The 22,831-nt window shown below is 38.8% G+C and overlaps 3 protein-coding genes across 3 annotated transcripts; 1 reads left to right on the plus strand and 2 right to left on the minus strand.

The window, feature by feature from the left end:
• Positions 1-62: 62 nt before the first annotated feature.
• On the minus strand, positions 63-10,025 carry LOC119558109 (lysophosphatidylcholine acyltransferase). The gene is made up of 8 exons (XM_037871334.1): positions 9,517-10,025; positions 3,860-4,005; positions 3,317-3,802; positions 2,822-2,959; positions 2,053-2,329; positions 1,880-1,981; positions 1,680-1,821; positions 63-1,620 (listed from the first exon to the last, which is right to left on the minus strand). Exons 1-8 carry the CDS (start codon positions 9,709-9,711, stop codon positions 1,514-1,516), a joined length of 1,593 nt encoding a protein of 530 aa, XP_037727262.1. The 5' UTR covers positions 9,712-10,025; the 3' UTR covers positions 63-1,513.
• On the minus strand, positions 4,117-5,272 carry LOC119558110 (transmembrane protein 256 homolog). Its single transcript, XM_037871335.1, has one exon. It carries the CDS (start codon positions 5,053-5,055, stop codon positions 4,510-4,512), a length of 546 nt encoding a protein of 181 aa, XP_037727263.1. The 5' UTR covers positions 5,056-5,272; the 3' UTR covers positions 4,117-4,509.
• Positions 10,026-17,091: 7,066 nt separating the features above from the next.
• Positions 17,092-20,473, plus strand: LOC119556269 (hexokinase type 2). The gene has a single exon (XM_037868319.1). It carries the CDS (start codon positions 17,404-17,406, stop codon positions 19,048-19,050), a length of 1,647 nt encoding a protein of 548 aa, XP_037724247.1. The 5' UTR covers positions 17,092-17,403; the 3' UTR covers positions 19,051-20,473.
• Positions 20,474-22,831: the final 2,358 nt, after the last annotated feature.

Genomic DNA, 22,831 nt, shown 5'->3' on the forward strand with positions numbered 1-22,831 from the left:
GTTTTTTTTTTTTTTTAGAAAACGCCCATTAAACCCATTCCCATCGAAATAGATAAGCAGGCTGGGTTTAAAATCGTACACACATATATATTTTTTGAGCAGATTTCTCAGCCGAATTGGGTTTGCTCTCGGTGCAGGCTTAGGGCTCTAATAATATCTATTACAATAGCACATAAATTAGATCGTTTAGCTTAGGGTTAGATCTTCTCAAAATGTAAAAACTACGGAGGAGTTCGCCTGTTTGCCCTCTCGAAAGCATAATTATCATTTCGAAAGAGCAGATTTTCTATTGCAGATAGCAGATATTCTTTACAATTACACAATACCTGGTGTTCCATGGTGTGTTTCCAATAATCAATCATTTATGTAGTGTGAAGTGGGGGTGTGCCCAAGGTGTTTGACTTAAGTACAGGCTGTGCTCTACATAGATCTCTGCTCTCCGTGCCAAGTGCTTTTGTGTAAAGTCTAGAGAAGTTGGCCGTGTGGATACAAATGCACAAGAAATGTTCGATAACTCTGAGGAACTATAGATCTGAAGGTAACATTCTACAGATCAGAGATCCTTAAATTTAAATTCAGCAAAATTAAATTAGGCAAACAGTTACAAGAATGATCCAGAAGAAATCGAAAGTTTTACAATCTCTTGTCTATCTTGAAGACATTATGTACAATCAGTTTTTAAATTGGTTGATTAGCAAATCTAAAATAATAGATCATAATCGATAATTTCTTACAAATTTAGTTGAGATTGGGTAATTTTAGAAAGCATTCCTATATGGGTTATTGTGTGACATGGTTCTCTATACTTTTAAGGTGAAAAAGAAATCTTCCCCGATCGATTATAATCGATTACAAAAGGTTTTCATGTAGTGTGCTTGGTGGTTGTTCAGTTTTGGTTGGTTAGTAGTGGTGGTTATGATCGATTTCGATCGCAGTTCCATTGTTCTGTGTGGTCTTGGTGGTTTTTAGTGAGTGAGTGGGATCGATGGAGAGCTTCATTGGCTGGGTCTGCTGTTATATCTTATACCTATGGCTTGCCATACAATTCTTTGTGGTTTCTTTTCTTTTTTTTTGGCCAGGGAAATTAGGAAATATTCAAGGTTGCTTTGCCTGCCTCTACATAAGATACATACTTGTTTATATATGCTTTAATATTTAAGTGTACATATAACGTAAGTGTGTATAATAAGAATCACAAAGATGAAATGACTTGCGTTTAGAGTCCGAGTATAAATAATAACAAAGCTGGGGCGCAATAAGATCCGGATCTCTGTGCTGTGAGCAGTGTTCTCAAGAAACTATGGTAATAATAATAGAAATTATATTAATTACAATATATATATGGGGGTGCCAGGACACGCGCTACACGATAAATAAATATTAAAAATATACACTCGACAGTTGAACTTTCTGCTTAGGTTGGGTATTTGTTTTTCTCTTGGTTGCAACTCCTCGTCTTCCAGATACTTTCTTCATTTCCAGTGAAATAAACACAAAAGTGTGCTCCACATATTCAGTTGGCAGGCGTGCTGACTGCCTTCGGTCGCCTTATGTGCTCCGATTTGTGGTAGAGGAATTTATAGCTCGATTTCTGCTTTTCCGTATGCTCAACGAAGGAATCTGAAATATTTTTTTTTTTATATTTAAGGATTGGCATTTATTTAATATAGTGTACCCACCGAAGGAGACATAGCCCAGGTTCTGGGTATCCAGCGCATAGAAGAGCGCCTGGGCCTTTTGTTCATTCAGCTTGCCGCCAGCATGTCTCATTAATCGCACAAAGCTTTCCCTGTCGATTTGCTGACTAGATTCGCTATACAGCTATTGGATATTAAAACTGTATTAATCAATTCACATTTGCTTTCTTAATTTATATTACATAGATCAGGGCCCGCAGGAAGGTCATTAGATCGGAGTTCTTCAGTTTGCAGAAGAGGGAGCAGAGCAGGAAGCTCTTCAAACTCACTGTGCCCGTGCGGCGCTAAAAGAAAAGAGATAAAGAATTCGGATTAGAAAAGGACAGAGCTCGCGATTCCCGATCGAGAAACCCACGTGATCGAGCAACGAAAACAGCTTGTGCAGATTGGCATCCTTGAGATCCATCTGGAGCAGCTCGCCAAACGTGATGATGTCCACCGCGTCCGTGTTGGGCAGCCGGAGGAATTCCTTGCACAGCTCCGCATCCCGATGGCTCTCGACCAGGCCCAGCTTCTCGATCGTCCGCTCGATCTCCACAATGTCGCCGGGAAAGGGGATCTTCATGTCGCGGGCCCGGCTCATCACGATGACGTCTTCGAAGGAATAGTCCGAGGTGGGTACTCCCAGAGCCCTAGAAAAATGCGTATTAGTAGGCATTTCAATAATCTTGTGATCTTAAAATTGTATTAACTTACAGTAAAGGCAATTTTGAAGCGTTTGAAAATTGTTATTAAATAAATAACTAAATAATATTTGTATATCTGAACATGGCCTTTAATTTAACTAATCATTTTCTTAAATAAAAATAAATATTTTGTTCCCACCCTTCCCAAAAAAATCGAAAGGAAAAACACAAACACTTATAATAACCGCATGTGGATATAAAATACGCCAAAAAAATACACAAAGAATTTGGACTTATATAAATACATTATTAATTTACAACTAGAAACAAAAAATATCTCTTGTTTATCATAAATAAACGCTATAATGTTGACTATAAAATACAAAATTGCTGCTATAAACAGGAACGCTAAAGGAAATGACCTATTCAATTTCTACAAATTATATCTTTTCCAAAATTTCCATTTCAGAGAATCGGACGGGCTTTCGCCCCACTTACTTGGCCATCACCTCGCGCACATTGTTGGCATACAGATTGGCATCGGCCACCTCGTCCGCGGATGGGGTGTATACGGGCAGATACTCGATCTCGCAACGGTTATAAAACTGAGTCATCGTCAGCCAGAGAAGGCGCAACCTAAATTAAACAAGAGGTTATAATTACAATAATATTTATTACAGATCAATATTAAAATATAAGATCGATTTTAATAGGTATACAAGTACCCTCCTATAAAAGTTATCTTACAATATTGAAAGTTTCACAAGTAAGCTCTCTATCTCTTCCTAATCTATATAAAGCCTAAAGCTTAAATTAGTCTAATCAAATATACATATAATGGATTAAAAACCTATGTTATTATAACAATAACATATTTGTTATTAAAGATTGATTATTATTCATCTTTGACCTAACATAAAGCTGTTTAAACCCTTTTTGAACCGCCTTACTGTTTCTTATTCAAAATTCTTTCCAAAACCCCTAGATACTCACACTCCAGGTCCGTCCCAGGTCCATGTGAAGGTGTCGTACTTATTCGGATACTTGAGGAGCACCGGCTGGACGGGCACGCCCGGATAGAATGCACCCGGCTTGAACTTGATCAGGGCTGTGCGATTGGTGCAGGTGCCCTCGGCGAAGATGACCACCTGCGGCCAGTCCTCCGTGGAGCGCGCTCGGTTCACAATGTCCCGGATGGTGTTCTGGCGCGAATTGGGATCCTCGCGCTGCACATAGATGGGCTGGGCATAGTTGATGATCCGACCCAGCAATGGGATGTCCGCCGTCTCCCGCTTGGCCACTATCGAGGGCGGGCCACTGGCCACGACCAGGATGGAGTCCACGTAGGAGGAGTGCGGTGCCACCACCAGTATGGGTGCCTCCTTCGGTGTCGCCGCTCGACCCTTCATGGTCACATAGTGGAACGAACCGAAGGTGTACACCATGCGCATGCCGCAGGCCGTCATGCATTGCATTTGTCTGAAAGGTATATGCTAATTAGTCAGAGATTCGCGAAATGGTGTGATATTTACTCACTTGCGCCAGCCGGTTAGGGGTTTCGCCTTGAGATCATCCAGCGTCATCCCATAGAGTCCAATGCAGGCAAACATCCAGGCGGAGATCAGGGAAAGGACGCAGCCCACCACGCGGATGGGCAGCAGCAGCACTGTCAGCACATAGATCTGTAAGAAAAATGGGTAAAGAATTTGAATAGGGATTTGACAAATTAAGTAATGGGGTTTTTGGGTATATCTTACAAAGCATATACCTATTGTAACCATTATCGACTATGGTAAGCATAGAAATATAAATATTAACTACCAAATAAAAGGAAGGTCTTTTAAATAGGGACCTTCGAATCCCAACCCCAAAACGCTCCATAATTCCTGTTGTACTTCCTTCATATAATATTATTTCTTATATGATAGACCTATATTGTATTTATTTGATTTTAGGGATCTATGTATGTACATTTGGCCAACAGCTCATAGAAATATATATCTTAAAAGTGTCTTCCATGGGCTGCTGAAGCCTCCCAGAGTTCACTTTTAAGACGAACTATATATTTACTATACACTACTGCCAGCATAGTTAGAGATACGAGATTCATCGTGGCATTCTGGCATTCCAATTCCGGACAAGCTATACACAAGTATTTCGTATTCGTATTCGTATTGCAGCGAATTCTAGAGGACCAACGACAGCCAGGCGCCCATGAGGCAGAATCCTCCGACCGTGGCATATGGCTGCATCCATTTCTCGCCCGTGAGGGCGCGATAGTACATGGAACCGCTGAAGAACAGGGTGCCGGTGATCATCAGCGCTCCGGTGAGGAAGGGATAGTGGGCCAGGGGCATGGCCATCAAGGCGAAGGAGTGCAGGAAGTGGATGCGATTGGCCACATCGGCGAAGGCCTGCGAGTCCAGTTGCTCCCGAACATTATCCAGATCTCGCAGAACATACTTGCAGTAGGCCCCCATAAAGATGGCCGATGCTCCGCTAATCCCGGCCAGCCTCACGAAATTATAATGGCTTCCGGCGAGGCAGTACAGTGAGCTATGCGAACGCACGAACGAATGCGATGAGGGTTGGAAGACGAGAAGCGTGTCCTCCATGGGACATTTCGGCGGCAGCAATCCGATGGTCTGCAGTAAGGCATTTGCGGACAAGATGATCAGCTGGCTGACGGGATTGCCCACTATGAGGTAGTCCAGGGTATCGACCATCGACATTGTTGTGTTTAACCTGTTTGCTCCAGAATTTGCCAGCTCCTGCCACAAAATAATTTTGACGCAGAGCCAAATGTGTTACGATGTACAGTAGAACTTGTCTAACACAAATCACTATCTGCTAGAGCTGCAAAAGCATCGTTGTTGCCAGCAATCGATTTTTAGCTGCTTTTCGGTCGATAACATCGATAGTAGAGACTTTCCATTGGTGACATTAGAAACAAGGAAGAAGAAATCGATGTATTTAATGAAAAATGTTTGGTTACCTCGTATCCCATAACTCTTGGTCTTTGAGTAATAAAAGTCAAGTTTTAATTTATACAGCCTGATTAAATTGATTCCGATTAGATTAGCTACCAGACAGATATTTATATGAAAGGCATATAAATAAAGGATTTATCAATTCTATTAATCCATGTATCCATGTATTCTATACTACTAACCTAAGATTATTGGCCCTAAAAAAGAATATTAACGAATAAACAAAGTATTTTTAAATCGCAATTCGGGGTACATTAGCACTTAATCGAAAAATCGTATCTTAATCTGAGGAACCAAAAAAAACAGTCAGACAATCACGTATCCCTTATCGGATAATAGGCCAATCACATGACCATGTATTCGCATTAATTCATTCAAGCAGTCGCCTATTAAAATATGGACCCCACAAATCAATGAGTCGCCAAACATTTCCATGTTTACATTCGCCACCTGCCAATAAACCGGGCGTTAATCGCTGATAGCGATTTATAGTATATAGCATTTAAGCTATGCTTATCAGTCAAGTGGAGGCCCGTCGGGTACCGCCCTGAACTTTGCCTTTCAATCCGGCCCTCTAGATAAAATCGGTTCCTGGAATCGGTATAGAAATAGTCCGAACCGTACCATTCCGACCCAATGTCTGGAGTGGCGTTTATTAAAATAATACAGCTCTAGGGATTACGCTTTATCACATTATTCTGTGAGATCAGAGTTGAATTTTTAATATTCTCACATTCCAAAGATCTCTATAATAATCTCTATATTTAAAAAACTCATTCAGATGATTTCGGTGTGTATATGAATTTAAATATACAGCTAAGAGCAAAGTAATATGATGCTTTACAGAAGTTCAAAAATGTTTTTAACCTTATATATAAAAAACGCTCGTTATCATTATAAGAATCAATGCCAAGTTCAAGCTAGTAAAGCTCCAGCTTTAATTTTGTTTACCAAATATTCTTTCTTAGTCGTTTTTTTGTGCTGATTATATTGATGATATAATATAAGATCAAGAACAGGTTAATAATATTTTAATCATGTTCTTGACCGCAAGTGTTTCTGGGAGTCATGGTCAAAGTTACTGCATGCCAACAAAGTGGGAAGTATCAACAATGTCAGGGTCATTAAAGTGCCTTGAACTTCGGTCGGCAGCGAAATGAAAGCGAAAACGGGTTTTTGTGTGGTGCACGCAATGGAATCCCCCCTCAAAAACCCCACTTTTCGCCGGCTTTATATTTATTCATATTATTTCAGTGGGTCAATGGCTCAATAAGTGCACTGCTTCCTCTTCCCCAGCTGATCTCAGACTTTCAACTTAGCAATATGTGTATATATACTTCAATTTTTTTACGCCCCATTGCAGTTATCAATTTTGTTTGTTGGTTTTGCAACAATTAACGTTTATTCAAGACTTTGAAACTTGACTCAGCGATAGAGCCATTTGGATGCGTCACTGAGATCGGTACTGATTATATAGTATTTGTTTACGTCGCGTGATTATTGAGACATGAAAATATGTAGGTTGATGGAATAATACAGTTTGCAATGTCGCAATATAAAAAATTAAAGAACCTTAAGTGCTATTTATCAAAATGAAAAGTCATAACTAGTTTAATCTTTATTTTTATAATATTATTTTTACGTAAGCCCTATCCAACAAAATACTATTATTTGCCTAGTCTACCGCAAATGCATTCTAGGAATAATCTAAGGTTTTTAGTCATTTTACAAACGAATCTCTATTTATTTATAGTACATGCCTAGTATACACCTAGAAAATCCCTACAAATCCCTTGGCCAATGGCCACAACTCATTTGAAACACGCCATAAACGGGAATTTCGGTGAATCAGCTAAACAATCAATCATAAGTGAAAGAAAATACTTATATATATAGGAAATTTAATTATATCTTGATTTAAAATAGTGTCAAAAATGAATTATTGATAAAAGGGCCATTCTATTGCAAATTAATATAGTTATACTCCATAAATTAAAGGTTTTATTTTTAATAGTAGTGAGTATAATATATAGTTTTGAGTATCATAGAAGATTAAATATATTCAAGAATATTTTGTTGTATAATAAAAGGTTTCTTTCTGTGCAACCTTTAACCGCAATTAGACCATTTCCCGGGCTAATCTGCACTGATCCGTAAACAAGCTAAAACACTTGAATTTGCTTTTGTTTATCGTTGTGTTATTGCCACTCGCAGCAATTAGCGCTAAGTGCAAATAGCGAACTTTACCAAAATATAGGAATTATAGAAGGGGTGGGCCAAAAGTATGGTATATCTAAATATGTATTACCAGCTGGCAAGTTCTCCCATTAGCCCACGTGCATGAAATTAGAACTGTTTTCCCGATTATCGGGTGCTTTAAAAGCAATAAAACAACTGACGTTGCACTGGAAGGTAGTGATAAGGTGTCGGGTTAGTCGTGGGGTGATACATATTGGGAGGTTTCAGGGTGGTAAGTGTGGAACCCAATTCTTCTTATATGACAAAAAGCGGGAATCGAAAAAGAATAAGAAAGATTGGACAAATACTTGGTAGACTGATCGTAAAGATACCCGGCAATCTAATAAAAACCATTTGACTTTCGTCCCGAGATTTATACTACAAAAGTATTATGTGTATTACTTTCGGTTGCGTCATGGGTAATTTATTCTAGTTTATTATTAGAAACAACAAATTGGTACTATCAAAGCGAAATAACTTGTTATGAGTCAGTATATTAATGAACTACGAATTTCAAAACAATATTTTACAAAACAATCGTAATGATTAATCATGCATAGACCATTTTTTTAATATTTTTTTAAACAAATACTGTGGCATTTGTAAAAATAAACTTTTCTTATTGCCATTGATTCGGTGGAAATTGCAATTGACACGGTAATTTGCAGGTGTTTCAAAGGTTGCCAAGAAACGGGAAATGGAGCAATTATTTGGAATGATTTATCTTTACAATATAAACCCTTATGACAGGTACTTTCAATATGTATCTTTTTATAGAACTCTAGGTATGCAGTACCATCGGGCGATATCATTAAGATAACTACAAACAAATTATATTTTATTGTATTATAAACTCATATACATGTACGAATTGTATCTGAAAATCTTTGTATCTTTAAGATATTTCCGCTTTAGTTAGTTGCGATTGCTTGAAATCCCATATCTTGTATCTTTAGGGCTATGTCGGTTCGTTAGATAGTAATAACAAATGGTATTTATTGAACCCCTATATCTTTTTATCCCAATATACCCCACAATATCTTTCAGGCACCCATTAAAAAACGGGAATAAAGCGGAACAAGAACCCCGTTGAATTGGCAAGTGCAAGCGAGAGGCATACACTTTAGATAGCAACAACAAACATAACAATAATAACGGCACACAAGCCAAAAGAACCGGCGTCGCACAGTGGCGCCATTTAACCCTTTTGTTAATAAAATATATCTTTTAAACCAATTGATAATAATTAATTTTATGGATAATAAAAAAGAAAAACGGAAATCTCTTCCAGGATATCTACCTAAGTTTTCCCCACAATTTTGTTATTGCGCGTTATTTGGTCAACTTTGGCCACTGTGCGTCGCAGCAGCAATGGCAACAAAAACACCAACAGCAAATTTAGAGGGGCGTAACAACAACAAAGAGAACAAGAAAATCATACGATTCTCGCGCAAGCAAAAAAAAAAGAAAAAACGCTGACGTAGGCAGAGACGTCGACAGCGGCAGATAAAAAAAATAAGAAGGAAGAGGGCGATAAAAAAGGAACGAAAAAACAACAAAAACAATGCGAAAAAGTAGAAGAACATTGACCAATGTAACGGCAAATGCATGTCAAGTGCAATGCGAAGGAAAGAGATGGGGCGAGAGAAAGTTCTCTCGCTCTTCGCTCGCACTCTCTCCAGTGGAGATCGCCAGGGGCGGATGTGGAGTACAATTGAGCGGGGGTAATTGAAACTGAAGAAGGGATTGAGCTTAAAATGGATTAAGGGTATTGATGTTGCAAGACTGTTATATGTACATATGCATTATTTTTTTGTGGGGGAGGTTATAACATAATTCCCCTTTGGATGCGCACCTGGAGATCGCACATGTGCCCGATTCGCATGAATGAAAGAGCGAGATGGAATGTGGGAGGAGGAGAAGAGGAAACAGTGGCGTGGGAGGGGTAGGGGGAGGGGGACTCACCTTGGCCACCTCAATGTGACTGTCGATTTCGAGGCGATGGACAAACGGATTTATGTACCCCTTGGAGGCCCACGCATCCTCCTCGGAATCCCGCTTCGACAGGCTGGCGGCCACTCCCACATCGCCGACGCCGCCCACCACCCCCGCCGGCGGCACTTCCTCGCCGCCCGTTGGCTTAATCGTTGACGTCGTCATTGCCCCTTTTATTTTTATTCTTTAATCACTTCTTTCTCTCACTGTTTTTGGTATCACACCACGCACTCCCGCACAGCGGTTAAAAAAATGCAAAAGAAAACAAATAAATAATAATAACAATGGTAATTCGGTTTGCACTGGTCTTCTGGACTGGTTCTCACACAACCGCCGCTTTTCGGTTGGCTTTTGTTTTTCGAATTCCAATTATTTGAAATTATTTAATTTATATTGGCGTGCAAGCATATATCCCATAGTATAGTTATTGGATTCCCCTCTCGAGCAACACAACAACACACAAAATACGTTTTGCAAACTCGCACGGCGTAGCTTCGCAACACTATTGCCGTCGCGTTGCGCAACACTGCTTGGCCAGCCGATGAATACTGCAAAAAATACTACAAATAAATACCAGCTTCTGTTTCTGCCGAACTGGCAACCTTGGTTGTGTACTAGAGGTGGCTAGAACCGTTACAAAAATTATGGAATCATAATAAGTTACTTATTAAGATTTTAACTTCCAGCGCCCCTTTTTTAAAACATTAATTTTAAAATTATATACTAGCTTTAATTTGTTAAAATAAAATAAACAAATAAACATTTTATTCGGAGTAGAAAAATACATTTCTGAAATATAGTCAATGAAAAGCTTATTGAAGATAACATATTTCTGATCAGAATTGAAATCTTGTTCATCCCGATAAAAAAGAAACTGTAAAATATATACATATTAAGGGATCTTGAGGATTCTTTTCTATAAAACGTTTTCTAAACTGTATTCGAAATTGCCTAAATTCTGGCAACGCTGCTGGAATGCGCGCCTAAAATTCGAATTCAAATTTCCAGCGCTCCTTTGACCGTTTGACCGTTACCGTTTCACGTGCTTCCCGGAATCAGCATCGCGCCACCCAATAATTTGTGTTTTTATGGCACGAGTCGGTCTAATCTCAATCTGGCAGCAGACCAGACCCACAGTTCACGGCCCAGCCGTCTCATGTGTTGGAAACGTGTTTTGTTGTTCGTCCGAAAAAAAAATCAAACTTTACGATCTTCATCGAAAACGTTTCCAAGGCAAAGGCAAGACACCTAGTTAACAGGCAAATGTCTAGGCTATGGCTATTGCTATACCATACTATACATAGGTATACTATACCTATACTATAGCTTTATCAGCGGTTGCGTTAAGAAACAAGCGATCCAACCAGTTTTTTTTCCGTCGCGTCTTGTGGTTAGTTTTTCAAGATAAAACGGGTTTTTCGCTGATGTGATGATGATCACCTGCAATCTTATTTTTGAGGGCGGCGGCGAGGCATTAACTGTTATACGCCTGCGCCGGTGACCTTGACGAAGTTTATTCGCCGCCCTTTACCCCGTGACCTTGCCCAACTCGATGCCGTTTGCACGAAAGCGAAAGGAGTGCCTGCTTGCAGGGGGGTTTATCTATAGAGCTGCGGTCTAAACGTATCTACAACATATCTACAAACATATCTACGAGTAGTTCTTCTGGCTGACCAAGCCCCTTTTGCCCACCGCCCACTGCGTAATCAGCCAACCGCTTCCAAGGCCAAAATAGCGATTTTTAATGACTGGCTGCGCTTATTAATGGACTTTTTATCTATGTATATTAATATGTATATGTATAAGTTTAGCTATTTTTGTTCATTCAAATTGGTTGAACTTAAATTGTCGTACACAATGGGTTTTAAAATGGGTGCTTAACATACAAAATTGTATTACTTGTCATTCCTTAAATTTCCTATTTTTGTAGAAAGACTTTTAGTTTTAAAAATCGCCTTAGGAATATATATCTTATAGTGCTGAATTCTATTTTATATTTTTTGTAAAGCTTTTTGCCTTACCCTTTGTATTCAAAATGAATTTTATTTTGCAATTTTTTGTTTTTTCAAAAAGGTTACTACTTTTTTCAAATATATTTGAGGTTTTGATATTATTTTTGATTTATTACGGTGTTATGTATGCCATTAGTTTTAAAAATCGCATTAGAAATATATAATTTATGGTGTTGTTTTTTATTTTATATTTTTTTTAAAGCTTTTTGTCTTATCCTTTGAATTCAAAATGAACTTTATTTTGAAAATTTTTTTTTATTTCAAAAATAGTTAGTACGTTTTTCAAATATATTAGGTTTTGATATTATTTTTGATTTATTACGGTGTTATGTTTGCCATTAGATGTGGCGAATTTGTATTTGCTTTTCTTTGCTTTATTGTATCGTTAAAAGTATGAATTTTAGTGATGTATCCCACGTTTAAAATAAAAGTGTTCTTATTCTTAAAATAGTTCTTGGATACATTTTATTATTTAAAATAAATGTATTATACTTTTTTCAGTCTTACGTATAACATGAACATGTGCGTTTCTTTGTTTTCCCTATTTTATTATATTGATATTTTTCGGTGAATTTCTCAGTGGGATTTTGAACATTTTTTATGGGTTTTTTGTCGCTAATTTTGGTTTTATCTATTTGCTCGTTTAATATGTATGTTTTTTTCCGTCGCTTTTCTGGTCAGATGAATTTTCCGGCTTTTGGCCAAGCGTCACGTGAAGTTATTTACAGTTGCCAAAAACGTATTATAATTAATGACTTTTGTTTATAAAGCGAAGGCCGGCGATTTTCACAAATTTTCCATGCGGTTTCGTGGGCTGCATTGACCCCTTCGAGTGAGAGCGAGATGGCGGATATGAGGGAGAGCCGGAGTGGGCGACGTCATCATCATTGACGTCACAGTCGACATACAGAGAAAGAGCTCTAATATCATACGATAAAATGCTGTAAAAAATCGATTATTTTGTATATACAACAAAAGCGATGAGCAAGCGCACATGGGCAAACCCCCAAATACAAGCACAGAAATACCCACACACACACACGGGGGGGCTTTTGGTGTGTGTGTGCCATGGGGCGAGCCCCCAAAACTGGATTCCCAGAAACGTACTACCAGCGAAAAGAAAACACCGGAGAGGACAACGAACAATATGGTATAACAGTTGAAGGTGACACTGGAGACCCTGGTGATAGGACGCGTATAACAGTTCTGTAATCCCAACTTTGGCTGACGAAATCGGTGGAATTCAAGGCGTGGTTGGGCGGCTTCGGGTTAGCCCCTTCCCTAAAAAAAAACCCAGCTGGAACCAGTTGATTTTTTTGCCCAAGGAACCTGTTATAACAATCAAAAGCATTGTAAATGGAATTCCCTTAGGTACATTTTTTGGTTGTTCTATGGATTACCTACGACGAAATAGGGGGAGTTAATGCGTAATTGAGTAGAGGAAAAAATCATCTTCAAGCAACTTTACAAGTATTCTCCTCTAAGTCTGTATAATTAATGATGTATGCAAATGATCAAGATTTCTACGACTGTTAAAACTCTCAGTTAGTAAGAACGTAATATATGTAACTAAAAGGCATTTAATAGCTTTGAATCCAACTATTTGTATCACTATTTCGCATTATTTGTTATTTATTAGTTACTTTACAAATTTATCATCGAATTATTAAAGGTTCATTACGCTTTAAGTGATAGCTACAGACCGTAGCGTAACGTAATATTTTTGCTTTTCAGCTTTTTTTTAATCACTAATCATATTCCAGAGATCGTGAGTCTTTTCTTTGTTTCCGTTTCTAATATATTTTTCATACACTTTGATCATTCACAAACGCAGTTTAGCTGCACTTGAAATGATATTTCTGTGCTCAGCTGTCATCATTGCTCATTTTAAAAGCGCTGACTCATCGTGCCCATGCACCTATTGTGTGGACCTATCAAATATACAAATGTTCCATATAAAGAAATGAAAAATACAAATATTTATTCACAAGCCAGTACAGTAGAAACCCTTTTGATTTCCAAGAGATCTGTAGAAATTTAACACCTTTTTTATTCCTCTGTGGGCACAATCAAACATTCGTAGCAACAATTGCACCATTTCCATTTCGAAAAAATAAGGATCTAGTCATAATCAAAATTAATAATTCATTGGAATGATATACTTATTGAAAATATCACTGTGCTATGACACGCCCCTCTGTGGGTTCCAAGTGGCTTGGCCCCCATTTCCCGTTCTTCAACCTGTCCCCACCATCCCCATTTCGAATTTCACCAAAGCAATTTCCGTAACTGCAGATAAGAAAAAGAAACAACCACTACCACTCCTTGTCTCGTTTGCCATTAATATAATCTAGTTGACTTTATATGTACAAATGTACCTTTAAAAAGATTGCAATGAATTTGACAGGCCGTTTGCAACGCAATACGCTTATACAAAAATTTGAGTTTGCCTTAAATATAAAAAAAATAACTATAATAGGATCTTTGATCATCTTTTCAATACCACAGGAGAATCATGATTTTAGTTACATTTCTAAAACTGTATAAATTTCCAACTTTAGGTCACTTAAAATTCATAAATCTTTGATCATCATCATTTCAATATCACAGAATAATCATGATTTCAGTTAAATTTATAAGTTTTTGTATCAATTTCCAACTTAAGATCATTTAAAATTCAGAAATATTTTTAGTTTTTAAAGTTAAATGCATAATTTCATTGAGTTTACATAGTACATCCAACAGTTCTTTATAGATGGATTTTTCAGATATTTTTAGTCTTTGATTACAATTACATTACAATATCAAAGGAAGTTTAAAGACACCATAATTTCGGTTAAGTTTATCCATATTTTTTTGGTATTGAACTTAAGATCATTTAAAATTCAGAAATCCTTGTTGTTCTAAAAGTTAGTTGACAAATTTCATTAAGTTTATTATATCCCACAGTTCCTTATAGATAGATCCTTAAGAGTATCTGCCGCTTCGGTTTATATATAGAATTAATCTAGTTTTTTTTCGATTGGCGACTGTGTGTTCCTGAGTAACGGAACGTGTAACCGAGCCAGATAAACAATTAATCATTTCTGTCGCCCCAACGCACAAACACACGCACCTAGACACACCTACGATAATATATGTATAGATGTACATACATATGTACCAGAGAGACGGGGGAGCGTCTCTTTATAAAAAAAAACTCTTGAAATCATCAAAACTCACTGAATTTTTAATGCATTTTGCACTTTCTGATTTTTTGGCCTTTATTTTTGGAGCTTTATTACGCCAAACTGGCGTAAACAACTAATGGATTTTGTTATTGTGGCGAAATAATTTCGCAAGACACGTAATTTCGACACACACAAAGGTATACAGATTTACTTCAAATCAATTTTCTTAACGCTTATTTCCATATAATTTATTATTTAAGCTTTGAACTCTAAAAACACCCTTAATTTTAATGCTTGAATTATCTCATTTTGCAGCTTAAAATAATAAAATTCGCATAAACTTTACTTAATAACCCTGACTTCCAGCTGCTATTTTTGCCCCCTCGAGTGTTGGTGTCTGGTCTTGTATAACAGTTATGAGGCCACATGCCAGCACACACGTTTGCAGACATGCCCGTTTACATATACATATGGATATACTTATGTACATACATACATATATGTACATACATACATACATATGTACGCAACGTACTCTCACTTGTAGTTGGAAGCGCTTTAGTTGTTGTTGCCGTAATTGCGGACGAGCCTCTTTGCCATAAAAAAGGTGAAAAAAGAATGCAAGGCAAAAACAAATAGGCAAATATGCAGTGATCTAAATGAAATTGCACATGAAATCTAGCTGCAAAAATACGAAAAACCCATGGGCAACAACAAAATTCCATTGAATGGAGAGCGGGAAAGAGAACGAGAGAGCAGAGGGAGAGGAACCTAAAACTCGGCGGCACGTACACACACAAAGGGGGCGGGGCGGGACGGGGAGACGAGCCCCACGGACACTGAAAAAATACATACTTGCGTGTATGTATATGTATTCGAGGATGTTGACGCGTCGCCAGAACTTGAGAATTCCAAGAAGCGGTAAAAGGGGGCCGGATGGGGGGAGTGGAAGTGGCGGCCAACAGCTAAGCAAACTCGCTCTTTCATTTTCTAGGTGAACTGAGCAAGCCGCTCTCTTTCTCGCCTCAGCTGGACTGACATTGCTATACTAATACTAATGTCATCGGAGAGGAAGAGCAAATAGATTGATAGAGCGCGGGCGAGGGGGGTGGGTGCGGAAAGGGGGTTCAAGGAACGAAGCCAACACGCAGGCAGCAAAAAAGGGGGGCACAGCGACTTTTAAATGCGCTACTTTTATCCAGAGGTTCAAACATTTTCGTCCCTGTGTTCGAAAAAAAATATTGCATACTTAGTGGCGACCCTTATTGTCTCGTCAAATTGAAAGAAGCAAACAAAAATCGCACTTGAGACCGTAATAATTATTAAATTTAGTATTTATAGACCCAAAATATATGTTGAAGTCGTATAAGAAATGTGGTTAAGTTCATTTGAAGGTAGTAAAATTATTATCCCATTCGTACTAACTATTTGCGTTGATTTCATGAATCTTAAATTAAAGTACTTTTCCCTGCAAATTTTATAGATAAAACATAAATACGAAAAAAAAAAAAAAAAATGTTACATAAATTCTTTAACTATAATGTGATGGAAAACCTGATCAAAAGCATAAAAACACAAAAAGCAAAACTTGAAAGAGGTATTGGAAACAACAGATAGACGATTTCAATGAACCCTACAAAGTGTAGGGTATAAAACCAAATTGCTGACGACGACAAAAGCGGTTCGCTCATAAGCGGAAGCAAAAAGAGAGCGCCCCGCCGCCTGTCCCTTGTAGTTCCGCGTTTATGCGATGCAATTTACATGATGTTTAGAAATTTTGTGAGTAAAATAAACGAAACGTATAATTACATACTGTATACATACATATTATGTATGTATGGAACTACAATAATTATGTATTTTTTAAAAGTTATGTATATGCATTTAAAAAAACATTAAGTTGTATAACACAAAAATTTTTTGTTTACAAATTATTAAGCTGATTACAGATTGACTTAAATTATTAAGCATAAACAAAAAATTTATTTATTAGATAAACAATATCTAAAACCTTAGGTAGATTCGCGATAGGGCGTAAAAAACGTGTAACTGCTCTCGCATAAACGCGCGTTTGCCACCGCTCTCGGTTTCCGCTCTCTCTGCCCTCTCTCTCCGCCCCCTGAACCACCCCTCCCAACCATTCATAGACCCCAAAGCGGCGTACACATACGCGCCATATCTCCAACCATCCCGCCCCAAAAGCGATTTTCAGTCTTTGACCTTCAAGGTTCCTTCACGACGCGTCGCGCAAAACGAGAAAGAGAGCGTGTGTGCGAGAGCGTAGCGCCGCCGTCGCCGTCGGCGTAGGCGTCGGCAGCGCAGCGGCAGCGACGGCGAAAAGTGAGCAACGGTCGGCGAGTGAATTCAATTCCGTAAAAAACGTTTCGAGCGGCGGACGCGTGCAGCGGACGAAAATAAAACACGGAGAGCGAGCGGCGAGTGTGGAGGCAGTAAAACAGAAAAACTAGAAAAAACACAAAAAACTAGCAAAGCAGAATAACTGTAAAACTCAAACTCAAAGACTCAAGAACACACTCGAAGAAAAAATTGTTTCAGCTGTTACACGGAACGATCGCGAGTGTGTAAATAAAGGAAAACAGTTAGCACATTTTTTTTGCCGTGTGAGTGCAAGGAACAGAGAGAGAACCAAAAAAAAAAAAAAAAAGAGGCAAAGAATGGATCGCGAGCTGAACGGGGCGATGAGGAGCGTGTCCATAAATAGCGCCCAACAGAATGGTCACAATAATGCCGTTGGAGGCGGTCGAGATGAAACGGACCGCGTGGGCGTGGCAGCACAGGGGGCGGCACTGAGCGGTGCACCAGCGGCGACCACAAAATTGGGCGCCACAACCACAGCCGCCGCCACAAATGTTGTTAAAACGACAACGGCGGCAGCGGCGGCCACAACAAATTCAACTCACAGCAACAGCAGCCCGCAGCAAATTGCACTCTTGTCCGCTGCAGAGAAAACCAAGATGGTGCACGAGTTATGTCAGCAGCTGCTATTGACGGACGAGCAGGTCCAGGAGCTGTGCTACCGCATCCTGCACGAGCTGCGTCGCGGCCTGGCCAAGGACACCCATCCGAAGGCGAATGTCAAGTGCTTTGTGACCTACGTGCAGGATCTGCCCAATGGCAATGAGCGGGGCAAATTCCTGGCCCTGGACTTGGGTGGCACCAATTTCCGGGTGCTGCTCATCCATCTGCAGGAGAACAACGACTTCCAAATGGAGTCCCGAATCTATGCCATACCGCAGCACATCATGATCGGTAGCGGGCAACAGCTCTTCGATCACATTGCCGAGTGCCTATCGAACTTTATGTCGGAGCATAATGTGTACAAGGAGAGGCTGCCGCTGGGCTTCACCTTCTCCTTCCCGCTGCGCCAGCTGGGCCTGACCAAGGGTCTGCTGGAGACCTGGACCAAGGGCTTCAATTGTGCCGGCGTGGTCAACGAGGATGTGGTCCAGCTGCTTAAGGACGCCATCGCCCGGCGCGGCGATGTCCAGATCGATGTGTGCGCCATCCTCAACGACACGACCGGCACCCTGATGAGCTGCGCCTGGAAGAATCACAACTGCAAGATCGGTCTGATTGTGGGCACGGGCGCCAATGCCTGCTACATGGAGCGGGTGGAGGAGGCGGAACTGTTTGAGGCCGAGGATCCACGCAAGAAACATGTCCTCATCAACACGGAATGGGGCGCCTTCGGTGATAATGGTGCCCTGGACTTTGTGCGCACCGAATTCGATCGGGATATCGATGTGCATAGCATCAATCCCGGCAAGCAGACGTTCGAGAAGATGATCTCGGGCATGTATATGGGCGAGCTGGTGCGTCTGGTGCTGGTGAAGATGACCCATGCGGGTATACTCTTTAACGGCCAGGATTCGGAGGTCTTGAACACCCGCGGCCTGTTCTTCACCAAATATGTGAGCGAAATCGAGGCGGATGAGCCGGGCAACTTCACCAATTGTCGCCTGGTGCTGGAGGAATTGGGGCTGACCAATGCCAGCGATTCGGACTGCGCCAATGTGCGGTACATCTGCGAGTGCGTGTCGAAGAGGGCCGCCCATTTGGTGTCCGCCGGCATTGCCACGCTGATCAACAAAATGGACGAGCCCACGGTGACGGTGGGCGTCGATGGCAGTGTGTACCGCTTCCATCCCAAGTTCCATAACCTGATGGTGGAGAAGATCTCGCAGCTGATCAAGCCGGGCATCACCTTTGACCTCATGCTCTCCGAGGACGGTTCGGGCCGTGGAGCGGCCCTGGTTGCCGCCGTCGCCTGCCGGGAGGACATAATTAAAAGCAAGAAGTAGGTGGAGCAGCAGCAGGAGGAGGAGGAGCCCATGGAGCCTCTGGAGCCGCTGGAGCAGCTGAAGCAGTCCTAGGAGAAACAGCAACGTACACACCACACCACACACAGCAGACACAAAACCTAGTAAACGGCCACGGTGGCGTATGCGTAATAATTACAGTAGAGCCACGCTAACTCGCAAAGGCCCTATATATCACCCAACAAAAAAAAAATACAAAAAAAGAAGCTGCCACGATGAAAAGAAATCAAAAAAAAACCCCATATACATTATATAGGGCATTTGCGAGTTGGCCTGGCCTCTGATTAGTATTTTAATTAGGCAAAAACCAGGTTTTTAACAAGAAACGTAACAGAAAAGCCCCGCTAAGAGACGTTCTATCTCTTTCTCTCCTAGTTAAACGAAACAGAAAAAACCTAAAAAATCGCTATGCTTAATGATTATGGATCGATTTTCGATTTTTGTTGAAAATTTGTTATGCTATTATATACATTTCTATATATATATATATATATATTTTACAAAATCCATAATATACATATACACACAGAAAAACATGAGGTATATATATAGTACAATTTGTGAAGCGAATTTCTTTTCGATTGAGACAAAACAATTTTTTTTTTTTGTAATACCCCCGCCCAAAAACCCCGAAAATCCCCCACAAAAGCGCCGAAAAACGGAGATACTTAAGAGCAAGCGAGAGAAGAAACTGTTATACTACTGTGCTACAAGCATTCTAGCATATCCTGCAGGACAACGGAAAGGGAAACTGTAAAACCGCACATTGTTAAAGCAAAAGCAAAAACGAAGGAAAAGCAACAAAAAACAAGCCGCTAAACAAGAGACAGAAAGAGAGAGAGCGAGAGAGAGAGAGAGAGAGGAATACTAGGTAATGCTACCGTGTCCTTTCTGTAACTGTAAATGTTTATATAGAACCTATTACGAAGCGTTATATGATAATACTGCATACATATATATTTACATATATATATATAAATATAAATATGATATATTTAGCCACTATATTACTGATTTTTTTTTGTAATGTATTGCTTGTCTTTGTTTAGTGAATTTGTTTGTTGTTAACACTTAAGCAGGTAAAAACTAAACAAAAAAAACAGTTTTTTTTTTTCTTTCGATATAGAAACGCACTTTGTGAGCTATTATTTATGTAATTGTACATTTGATCTAGTTTAGTGTTTAGTTCTTATCTTAGTTTCTAAATGTCGTCGAAGAAGCCCGCAATACAACCCAATATATATGTCCCCACCCCAAGAGAAAAACCAAAACCCAACCCACAGATCCCTTAATTATATTTAATTATTGTTTACGAACAACAACAACGGAGGAAATGCGAGAAGCAAAAGGCAAATAAGCGAAATGAAAATGAAAGCAAATAAAATTTGTTCTTAATTCATACACACATAATTGTTATTTATTTCCCATAGTTCATCTTTGGTATTTCACAGTGATTTCGGTACTATTTGTTTGGTCATACTTTCGATATGGTTTTTGGTATTGTTTCTTAATTGTTTAATCATCATTTTTGCAGCTGCTGGCCGGCATGCTCAGGCAACAACAAACTTAAACAATTCGCAATCAAGGCAAAACGAAGAAGACACATTTTTTTGGTCTAATAATAAGCAGAGGAAGCCTAAGAAAAATATATGTTATAAAGAATATAGGAAAAAACGAAGAACCAGTGTTTCTATTTTTCAACAAAACAAAAAAAAAAAGATTGTAAAATAAATTTAGCCCATGTTAAAAGATAAAAACCAATTGAAAAACTCTCGTTATCAAAAGGCGATTCAAAAATTTAATTACTAAAAACAAAGAAACCCGCACATAAACTGCAAATCGAAGGCTCTGGGAAGATGAGATGAATTTAGTAAATGATATAAACAAATGGAATGTTTGTCGACAGTGAAACCAAATAAAAATGATTGAAACAGACAGAAAAAAAAAGTAAATAGAAAATAAAACGTGTTCTTTTGGGTCTAAAAATGCGGGGTATCTGTTTATTTTAAATTTTATTCTCGTTCTATGGTCGCTGCATTTTTTATTATTATTGTTGCCGCAGACTAAAATTATACATCATCAGGGGCAATAACAATCAGTCAGCACTTTGCCAGCTCAATTTTGTTATTTATATTACTCGAACATACCCTGCGCACAAAGTGGGCATATTGGCTTTGTCGTAACTGGTATTGAATATTATATCATTATTTTCAGGGATTACTATAAACTGGGTTTATAAAAACTAAAGGCATATAAATATTTCAATAACTTTTTGATATACTTATCCATTTTCTGAATTCAATGAAGTATTCGCCTGAATTTTTGATATTTTGGAATCAATGAATTTTTTTTTTAATTTTAGAAAAAGTTTTAAAAATGCTTTTTTAAAAAAAAAAATTTTTACCCTATATTTTTTATTTTAAAAAAAGTTTGGCATTGACTCAATATTTTGAAAACTCATGGCGAATACTTTTTTGGATGTATATTTTGTATAACAATTCTATATAGATCTATAAAAAATATTACAGGTAGAGTATATCAAATAAAAATAGTTAATATGCTAAAAATGACCTAGCTTTGAAGTAAGATTTTCCAAAAAAAAATTCAAAAATATTTTTTTAAAATAGGATACGTAACGTTCGTATCTCCCCCTTTACTAAAGGGTATTTCCATCACAGCACTTGAGTCTTACGTAGTTTTCTGCTGCTTTGTAGTCCATTTTAAATTGAATCATTTGCGGTTGAGTTTTCGTTTGACGCATTTGAATTACAAGTGCTGGGGATCCGAGGCGGACAAAAGGCTTGATTGAGCCATTGATCGTAGCGGGGAGGGTGGGGAGATATAGGGGCTACTGATGAGGCGGTTAGGCAAACGTTCGATAGCCACTGGTGCAAACGCCAAAGTCTCGCCATAAAAAACGGTGGGGGGGGGAAAGTACTTATTTTCTATTATAAAACCTCACAGAGCTCGAGTTCCGCGAAAGTTGTTTATAGAATTTCAAATGAAAACGATTCTCGTGTGCAACCCCGATGCACCGCAATCTCAGCCAAGTCGCGATCACGTTTTACTGCGGCTCAAACCCAATTTAAATATCTCGAATGCAAATTTCAATTTATAAATGCTGAAAGCAATTTCAACTCGTCGCTGGCGTCGGGAATCCCAAATTGGAGATACCCTTTGGGTATTAACCGGATCGGAAGTGAGATGTTTTCAGGGAAAATACCATTTGGTATATTTAATATTATTATTTTGAGAAAATCACACAAAATCAATATATAACATATAATCGAAAAATTATATATTCATGTTAAATTGAGTATTAACTTACGTTATAAACCTGAGATACCAGAACCATATATTTAAAAAATATATTTTACCCCTTTTTTTAATTTGGTATTTTTTAGTATATTATTTTTGGGGAATTTAAAATTCTAATCTATTTTTACTTTAATTTAGTACTTTTTAGTATACTATTTTTAGGGAATTAAAGGAAATAAATATTGATCTTTAAATTAAATTTACCTTAAATGGGAATTTCAGATCTTCAAATACCCAAATAGTTTAATTCAATCAAGGAAAACTCTGGACCATTTTTACCTCAAGCTCGCAAGCCAATTGAAAGGCACTTGAAATCATTGCATTGCACTCGCCTTAACCCCACTTGGCCCCACTTAACACCTGATGCCCTTGATACCAGGGGTATCCTTATCTCCCTACACTTGTGACTTATCAGGGGCTCACGCCCTCTCCATGCAATCGCAAT

This window comes from Drosophila subpulchrella, chromosome X, assembly GCF_014743375.2.
Source record: "Drosophila subpulchrella strain 33 F10 #4 breed RU33 chromosome X, RU_Dsub_v1.1 Primary Assembly, whole genome shotgun sequence".
NCBI classification, from domain to species: domain Eukaryota; kingdom Metazoa; phylum Arthropoda; class Insecta; order Diptera; family Drosophilidae; genus Drosophila; species Drosophila subpulchrella.